General features: G+C 51.8%; 1 protein-coding gene across 1 annotated transcript; it reads right to left on the bottom strand.

The window, feature by feature from the left end:
* Nucleotides 1–209: 209 nt before the first annotated feature.
* Nucleotides 210–9,407, bottom strand: LOC119089511 (flavin-containing monooxygenase FMO GS-OX-like 4). Its single transcript, XM_037212242.1, has 9 exons — nt 9,292–9,407; nt 7,169–7,539; nt 6,374–6,521; nt 5,720–5,853; nt 5,107–5,207; nt 4,589–4,665; nt 3,954–4,101; nt 2,715–2,878; nt 210–2,083 (listed from the first exon to the last, which is right to left on the bottom strand). The coding sequence occupies exons 2-9, from the start codon at nt 7,366–7,368 to the stop codon at nt 1,739–1,741; spliced, it is 1,317 nt and encodes a 438-aa protein (XP_037068137.1). The 5' UTR covers nt 7,369–7,539; nt 9,292–9,407; the 3' UTR covers nt 210–1,738.
* Nucleotides 9,408–9,866: the final 459 nt, after the last annotated feature.

The raw sequence follows: 9,866 nt of genomic DNA, 5'->3' as shown, positions 1-9,866 counted from the left end.
CTGCACAATTTGCACGCGCATGTACGCGTTGTTCTCCGCACTAAGCTAAACGATGAAATATTTCGTGGTGGTGACATTGATCCAATTCACATTTGACGTAATGGTCACCTGCTCAACTCTCACTCGAGTGTGCAATGTCGCGGCACACTAGAACCTGATGCATGCGTGCTTCTCGCAAATCGTCCCCCCCCAAAAAAAAAAACAACAGGTGGATAGTTCAGCCTGTATTTGACCCCATTCGCCTCGGCAACAAGTGTGCAAGTGCAAAAGGACGATCCAGACAAGGCTGCATTTTAGGTAATTAAGCGAGCCACCTGAAATAACGAGCCAATATCCGGAGCGATAAGACCAAGTAGTTCTCTTCACTGTGTCAGGTACGCCTCTAGCTACATGATCTGGAGCGTTACGCTCCGCACCACAGCTTCATCCATCCCGATATGACTATGACCTGCTACACGTTGCAACACTTAATGCATGCCCAAAATCTTCATAGTGCCGCCGCCCTTTAGTCAATGAAGCCCGAACCGCACGTGTAAAACCCCAACGGCCGGTCAGCGAGTGGAACTGGATCGCATCCAAACCGTACGCAGTCAGGCAATACACATACTGTCTGTCAAACGCAATGGCCGCATGACGATGCAATGGTATCTTTTAACATCCATCACTAGAAACGTGTCCAGTAACAGCCACACATATCACGCAAAAATCACAAATCCTGCAGCAATCACGCCCACACTCCGCGCTTGGGTTACACCCATATGCATCATGAAGGTAGTACTGCGCAAAAACGCGCCACTTCGGCCACGATCAGTCCACACAGGCACAAGCCACAGAGCCAGGTACGCGTGGCAAACTTCGGATCACCTCCACAAGATGTTTGTGATGATCACCATCGGCAGAAACCTCAAATCATCCGATACGTCTCTCCACACCCGCCGGGAAGCCGTTTCCACCTGAATGACCACCTCCATGACTACCAGTATAACCTGATGGATCATTGCACGCCATTATACCATTGCTCGACCCAATTAGCAATGAAATAGCCTTTACATAACATGAAGGCAGCGCATCAACACAAACCCAATGATCGGCTTGGCTATCAGCTGGCGGTGAACCTCAGCAGATGACGTCACCTATCTCTCCAAATGTCGCCGACAAACATTAGATAAAGACCCCCTCCGGAGAAGACTAGCTACAGCGTTGGCACAAGGATCTGTACTAGGCATGAAGGACAGACGCGACAACTGACCGCCGCATGAAGGCACTAAGACCTAGGCTCCTCTAACAAGTGGAATACCTACTCATTGAACGGAATAAGGTCCGACAGCACGAGTCCGACATTTGCCGGCCCGAGCCACCCTGGCCCGTCGCTGGCCCTGAGACACGCCCACACACATAGACACAGCGCATCCCACTCTCCACACAGGACGTGGCTCAACTGAGGTGCGCGTCACCTGAGCCGACCCCGCAGCCGCGCTGCGCAGAGCCGAGAGCGGCTGGCCGCGATACATCAACGCGGTGGAGCTGAGTGCAGCTGAGCTGAGCTGAGCCGAGCTGAGCTGAGCTGAGCTGAGTGGATTTGAGCTGATCTAGGATGATCTGAGCTGAGCTAAGACAATCGGAGCTGATCGGTGGTAAGCCATTGCTCCTCACCCACGTCCTGTGCCTCAAACTCAGGCCGGCGTTCGTGCACCACCCCCTCCCAGCTTCGGTGGGCATGCCACCGTTTCGGCGGGCGTCACAGCTTGCTGGCCAGGTCGGCCATTACCTCGTCAGTGACCTCAACGAACGTGGCGGGCCCCGTGATGCGGAAGGCGCGCTCCTTGTAGCCGCGCAGGTCGCGCGCGCGCTGCGCGTGCACTTCATCGTAGAGCTGACGCACGGCCTCGGGCACGGGCTCGGCGCCGGCTGCGCTCGCCAGCACGTCCATGTACTCCCACTGCAGCGGGCCGAGCAGGTGCGCGTAACGCGCGGGCAGGCCCAGCTGGAGCCGCGTCTCCAGGTCGGCGGCCGTGTCGGCGTCCATCTCTGGCCGGCAAGGCAGGCGCAGGCGGCCGCTCAGACTCGCCAGCACGAACTCCACCTGGCGGCAGGACAGCGGCGTCAGGCGGGGTGAGGTGACGGCGGCCGAACAGGCTGCAGAGCGAAGGCGAGTTCGACGCCGGCCACCAGATCGCATTTCAAGTAATTGTGGCCATGAGCGTAACCCGCTACATTGAGAAGAACGGCACATCAGTGCCCTGAACTAGATAATCTGAGCTTTAGAGGACGAACTTCAGAAGGAATTTCGGTTGGATACGCCTTTCTCGCAACACCAAAACTTGTGCCACACATATGGAAATGCCATTTTAATACGCACGTGTCTTGTCTTATACGTTACCTTCTAAAGGAGTTTAAGGTCCTTTTGCCATTTAGTGTTTCCGAAGAATGTGATCGCACGTAATGATACAGCATAAATCAATGGCAATGCTCATCGTCACCCAGCCGCCATCTATGTGTTTTTGCCTTCACCTCACGTAACGCTTAGGTATCACCTATACAAGCGCCTCCCAGCATCCTTGGATGCTGTCTGCGCCCTGCCCGAGCCGATCCCCAGTCCGTCAGACCTGCGGAGTGCGCACCCTACCTGTCCACGTCATACACGGCCAGCGGCCCACCAGCGCCACCTCGCCCCTCCGCAGCGCCGGCCCTGAGCCGCCGGCGGCCGTGCTGACCTGCTTGTGGAAGAGCGGGAACGGCAGCACGACCGTGGGCAGGCCGATGAAGGCCAGCCGCGGGTAGCCGGTGTGGATCACGTGCTTGTAGAGCGGTCTCACCTGGCGCTCCACCACTTCCACCCCGCACGCCGGCGACAGGAACGCAAACTCGAACTCGTACCCTGCCAGCGACCATGTGGCACGGTAGCAGCGCGCGGGATCAGTGAGAGGGCGGGGCGAGCTTCCGACGGACCGGGTCGGGCTCGAGTGCCGCGCGTTGCCTGATATTTCGCTGGGTTTTTTCACTAGCGCGGATTTGTCACGAGCATGTGAAGCAGCCGGGTCATTGCCGTCATTGGCGATTGCATGAGCCCATACATAACACGACGACTACCATGAACAGAATATAATTCAGAATGTAATGACTACGAATGTATTCCAGAAAACGCACTGCTCTCACCAACCGACAAACGAGTGCACATAAAACGAGAACACATGTTCCGCGGCACGATAAGGCCGCCCCGAACGGCAGCAGGGCCTTACAAGGGACTTGCAATGCCACGAGCCTTATGAGCACTATCAGCGTGCACGAGGGCGGTCATGGCCCACTCACCAGCGCAGGCTTGGATCGGTAGCGTACATGACAGTCAATGGCCCGCTGGCCGGTATATAGAATCAACAGCGTATAGGGAGTGACTGATGACCAATATGGAGGTTCAACAGGCTATATGGGAGAGAGCAGGCACTACTGAACGGTGTATGGGATTCACAATGTGGGGGATTGACCACCAGGGGAGTGGTCAGCAGTCCGCCGGCCGGTACAGGGGATTAGCAATGCGTCCGGGAAAGGTCGGGAGGTCACTGACCGGTGCAGAGGATCAGCGCGTCGACAGCCAGCCGTCGGCCGACCTAGGTCACTGACCGGTGCAGAGGATCAGCGCGTCGACAGCCAGCCGTCGGCTGACCTAGGTCACTGACCGGTGCAGAGGATCAGTGCGTCGACAGCCAGCCGTCGGCCGACCTAGGTCACTGACCGGTGCAAGGATCAGTGCGTCGACAGCCAGCCGTCGGCCGACCTAGGTCACTGACCGGTGCAGAGGATCAGTGCGTCGACAGCCAGCCGTCGGCCGACCTAGGTCACTGACCGGTGCAGAGGATCAGTGCGTCGACAGCCAGCCGTCGGCTGACCTAGGTCACTGACCGGTGCAGAGGATCAGTGCGTCGACAGCCAGCCGTCGGCCGACCTAGGTCACTGACCGGTGCAGAGGATCAGTGCGTCGACAGCCAGCCGTCGGCCGTCCTTGAGCACGACACCGTCGGGCTCCATGCTCTCGATGCCGACCGTTTGCTGCATGTTGTCCGGCAGCGTAGCCACGAACGGAGGCTGGTTGTGGGACAGATACACCTGCGCCACGCAGTGACGCCGGTCAGGCGGACACAGGAGCCGGACACAGATAAACCCGCAGAGACGAGACAGATACAGAGACAGAGACAGAGACAGAGACAGAGACAGAGACAGAGACAGAGACAGACAGAGACAGAGACAGAGACAAATGCATAGACAAAGACAAAGACAAAGACAAAGACAAAGTCAACGACAAAGAGCCAGAGACCGAGATCGAGATCGAGACCGAGAGAGAACGAGAGGGAGGGAGGGAGGGAGGGAGGGAGAGTAACGCCACGCAGCACCATGTTCGCATGCTCATGACATGCACGGGTACAAAGCAACAAACGAGCAGTACAATGGCACCAGTTACAAGTTTTTTTCAGCTTCACAGGGCGCCTACCGCACGCTCCACGGCATCTCACGAGAACGTGTTCCACCAGAAAAATGGCGAAGCTGACCTGAGCCAAGCCGGGCCTGAGAGCCATCAGAGCGCGCTGCAACTGACCTGCTTGGCGACGGTGGCCACCTCCACCGAAATGTCAATGCCGGACGCTCGTCCACCCAGCAGGATCACACGCTTCCCTGGACAGGCCGAGGGGGGGGGGGGGGTGACACACCGGCCGGCACGCGGCTGCCGTCTCAGCACAGGAGCATCTCGAGCGGCGCCCGGCGATCACGCTTGGCGACGGTGGCGCCCGAGCGTCCACAGAGACCGCCCCAAGTGCCCTTCTATATCGGATCATTTACATGCAATGCTGCTGACTCCCAATAGTTGGTAGTTTACCAAGAGCTGCTTATCTATCCCTAATCTCCGCTACTCCGCCACCACTGCTATGCACTGTCAACCACGAGTAACGTGTTCGTTCGACTGCGATTCGCCCAGCAACAAAACACCCTGTTCCAACAGAGCGCTGCAACTTGGGGACAAATGTAGAACGTGTCGCGGCGCGTGCCACCAGGCTGGGTGACCGCGTCACGTCACGTCACGTCGTCACGTGGCCGCGCCCGCCGGGGGCCACTCACCGGTGTACGGCGCCGGCACACGGTAGTCGTGGCTGTGGATGACCTCGCCCTTAAACTGTCTTATACCGGGCAGGTCAGGCACGGTTGGCACCGAGTAGTGCCTGCGGGCGGGGCGGGGCGGGGCGGTGTGAGCGCCGGCGGTGTCAGCGTTGGGACGCCGTCACACGCGTCCGCTGACCTATGCCGGCGTGCGGGCGGCGAACGTTGGCGACCACGCTCTAGAAACGGTGTTGACAGGGGACCGGGTGCGGAGACCATAGTCGGCTCACGCCGCACACCGCAAACTGAGAACCAGCTCATTCGTGTTGGACCGAGTAACGACACCACACACGTTAACACGGATTCAAACACGCTTGGCGGCCCATTCGAACCCAGAATGCATCAATGAAATATCAGGAGGGAGTTGCGTGGACACCCGATTTCCACGAGACATTCTCTAATCAACAATGGCACAGACAGAAGGCATCAAACACTTCGCCCACATGTGACAGCTAGTGATAACACATCCCGAGAACGCAGCCAGCCAACAAGAGACGAGACATCACTGAGAGAGACATCACTGAGAGAGACATCACGAGACATCACAATATAAAAGCCATCACTGCGCCCACACCCGTTGCAAATGATCATAGCGTCGAAGAAGTGGTGACTGGTCTTGTTGGTGTTGAGGTCGCGCGTGGTCACGGACCATCCGGACGCCGGGTCGTTGGCACTGGTGGGCGTCACATTCTCCACGCGCGTCTCGAACTGCCCCGACAAGAGGAAACGAGGTCACCGAAGAATGCGTACATACCCATCACAAACGAGCGCGAGCGCTTAACTGAACGACCAAAGGGAAAAGGTTATTCTTTTGTTGAGCATGAATTCAGCCGAGAAGCAAAAGCCACCAAAATTCGTTCTAATGTATGCACAACACGCCACGTCCCTGCTTCATCATAACTCGCTATCACTATCACCACCACTTCGACAGCGACATGTTTCATGGTTTTTTTTTTGCTTTTCTTTTTTGCTTTTCGAGTCATACGCGCACCTCACGTGCAAATACTGCAAGTTAGATTGCAAAAGTTTCCATCAGCGTTAAACGATACCGGTCCGTGGAGACGCAAACAACGACGAAGGTCCACCACACACGTGGTGCCTCGGCCTTCTTCACGGTATGAATCCACGACCGAGGTCGAAACTGATAGTTTAGTTTACTAAACATTGACAACGTAGAGCAATCTTACACCCTGTTCCTCCCGCCGCCTATTATCTTATCGTAGATTACCAGGATGTACTGTTCCAGATCAAATCGGTCGGCGTATCTACACAGGTAGTCAAGCACTTCTTCGTGGAAGATAAAGGACTTTCCGTTGTAACTGTCTGACTTGAAAGGGAAGTCGGGAAACCCCATCACTTCTTTAGGTAGATTCGTTCTGAAAACGGTCGCGGACAATAATGAACAATGGATCGCATGAGAAACACTCGTTTTTCATAGCAGCAAACAAGACACGCTTTTGCGCCACTGTAACAGAAGCTCAGAGTCCATGAAAGGAAGGGAGCATGAAATGATCCACTCCAGTCTCAGTACTATCAAAAGCCTGCTAGTCGGTCCAACGGACAGCTGATGAAATAGTCATTTTCCGCGAAAAGGACAAATTTCATGTTTAGCATGCACATGCTGTGCTGCAGTACACAACCAACGCCGAAAAAGATTGTTAACATTCTGACGTCTTTGTACCGCCTAGTCCGTTTTTTACGAACGATTAAGTTCAAGCAATAAAAAGTGGAGCTGGAGGAGAAATATGCAAGTCTGCTGTCCAATGTTTCTAACAACCTTCCATACCACTGACAATGTTTCTAACAACTTTCCAAACAACGTTCCAGACCCTGTAAGCATGGTTATTAAATACAAGCAATTTGATGGTGATCATGTTGTACAAAAGGACAGAACATTCTCATTTTACGACATGAAGTGTGTGGAACATCAGTAAAATATATCGCGTGTGAATCCTGCCAAAAAACATGTTGTGCCTGAATAAACAAACCGACTGACATGCAGCATACAACGTCACGCACTCACCTGAGGTTCTGGTACATGCTGGAGTGAATGGGCAGCCCATGTCTGTCTGAGCCCACGTGGTCTGTGTAGACCCAGGTGCCGCCGACGGAGCCGGCTTGTTCGAACACCACGGGTGCAGCAAACTCACTAGGCCTGGCCGCGAGCAGGCGGGCCGCCACCAGACCAGCGGCACCAGCGCCCACCACTCCCACCCTCAACATGTCTCTGGACAGTCCAGCGCGACAAAATGGTAACTGGTACAGCTAGTCTTCCATTCTCATCTGGTGTCAATGGGCCCAGATGGCTTCATGTGGGCTGGTAGTGTGGTGGCAACCAACTTGTTTGGTTCTGTGGATGGCAGGTATGTGGGCTAGCCAGCCTGCAACAGCTACCTGCAACATAAATACTACTCTTTAATTTGCTGCTCCCTCCATTGGTCCTTGGGTCATTGGTCCTTGAGTATCAAACAAACTTTGGTCCAATATTTTGTCTTAAAACTTCCCATGAACACTCTAATTTAAAGCTTAATGTCACCTTGCTTCTTCTACATTTCAGGGTCCGCAAAAATTGTGATTTGGTTTTAGTAGCTTTTTTATTTCATGATTTTCATCCCTGTGCTTCATAACCAATGATGATTTGTTTGATTTGATATTATGGTTAATGATGATTTGATTTTATCTGATGATTAATGATCACTTTGTTTAACCTGGTGATTGGATCATGATGATTTAGAAGTAAAATCCAGTGCACAGTACATCTGTTTGAGTCATCAGTAGAGTGACCACAACACAATGATACTGGTCCAAGCCTTATTTCCTTTGCCTTTCTGGCATTCAATTGTTACTTATTGACTATGGTTGTGTGATGAAAAACTAGCTCTCCTGCATTATTTGCAATTTGTCAGGAACCAACTCAAAATTTGGTAACTCTTGGGAATGTTGGGAAACTGATGGGGTGCAACCAAAAATGCAACATGGCAGAAAGGGGGCTGGAAAGTGTAACCTGACACTCAGGTATGGTACTAATCATGCTGGAATTCCATAACAAATACCTATTTTAAGAGCACACCCAAGGGATCTTCCATAATATAACCAGTCCATAACCAGGGAATGGAGAGAGTAAAAATGGACTTATATGTGCTGAATTGCTGCATTTGCCACAAGCATTTGTGCCCTTTGCATCTGGCATATGCCACATGTTAGAAGTAAAATAAATTCAAGAACTAACATGGTTATTGCACAACAGCTAGTCAGTCAGCCAACAGCTATTCAAGGGTTAGTACAATTTTGATGATGATTTTTGGTTTGCTTAGACAACCATGCACTTACACCATAAAATATGCACCTTTAATAAAATTATGTGGTCTTCTTCTTCTGAGTTTTTAATAATATTGCTGGAACTGGTTCTAAGCAAGAAATGTTACACTACGTGAATACCTGACATGGTTAGGACTGCTGAATTTGGTTACTTAAGCCATCAGTTGAAATTTTCATAAAGTTTTAGCCCTTCATTTGAGCTAAAAGTATGTGGGCATTTTAACATCGGTTTAAATATCTTAACTCAGCGTGAAAACACAAATCAGATGATATGGCACATGAAATTGTCAGAAAAACAGATGGGGAATTATCTTTAGAAATACCTTTGGATGGTGGAATTATGTAGTGATCCATAAAATACCTGGGATTCTCAGAATGTGGTTTGCAACTCTAATGAAAACATTACTGCAAGATGCAGCATTCCTGTTTCTTAAGCACAAACTATTCATATACTTTCATTAAGGAAATGAAGGAATCAATTGAGTTCCCTCCCTAAAATGGAATACAGCCTTCTGTGCTTATTTCAGCATGAATACACTAATACACCTAAGTAATGCAGTCATGTAAAATTATTTGTTATATGCTACCAGATGCAAATACTTATTTCTGCACACATAAGTTTAAAATTTTACATGAGCTGAATTTGCAAACAAATTACACTTGATATCACCACATCACCAAGTTTCTGGAAATGCCTCGGCCCTGCAAACTTGGAATTACCTAAGCAATTAACCACCAGCCTTAGAACTGCCTAACCACAAATTAGGTCATATGAACTTTGTTCAATTACACAACTACCACCCATTGACCAGCCAGTGATGCACGTACCTAGCCCTACACCGAAGGGAAAATCTGAAAAACGCAGCCGGCAGCGCACACCACGTCCGATCCAGCTACATTAGACGGCCAAATGATGACAGCTTGCATGGCCCCATGGCTCCATTACACCGCTGACGATTGGCTCAGCTGCGCAAACTTTGGCCGCAGAGTTAAGTCCACACCTGCTAATGGACTGCCGTATTTACCATTTTTGTCAACCAAAACATTCATTGACTTACACGATTGAGTCGTTCATTACAAAATTCCGGTGCTGATCACGTATTCTTTCCACCCTGCCACCTGCTAGTTATGGTCGGAAGTCAAACAAAAAGCCAAAAGGCAAAAGCCAAGAAGGTCGGAAAGGTCGGAAGCCAAAACGGTTCGGCTTCCGGCTATAACCAGCCGCTTCCCGCGACCACTGCCTTCCTTACAAGGGAGGTCGGGTGAATTTTCATGCCCCTTATGAACTCGGTCCATGATTGGTCCAGGAGCCAGACTGTCTTTGATGTCCAAAAAGAAGGAGTGTTAATTCATATTCTTTCATGGGGTCTCGCTTCCCCCATACTAATCTGGCACCGTGTTTT

This window comes from Pollicipes pollicipes, unplaced genomic scaffold, assembly GCF_011947565.3.
Source record: "Pollicipes pollicipes isolate AB1234 unplaced genomic scaffold, Ppol_2.1 Scaffold_3087;HRSCAF=3621_pilon_pilon_pilon, whole genome shotgun sequence".
In the NCBI taxonomy this organism is placed as follows: Eukaryota; Metazoa; Arthropoda; class Thecostraca; order Pollicipedomorpha; family Pollicipedidae; genus Pollicipes; species Pollicipes pollicipes.
This window is presented reverse-complemented; position numbering and strand designations above follow the sequence as displayed.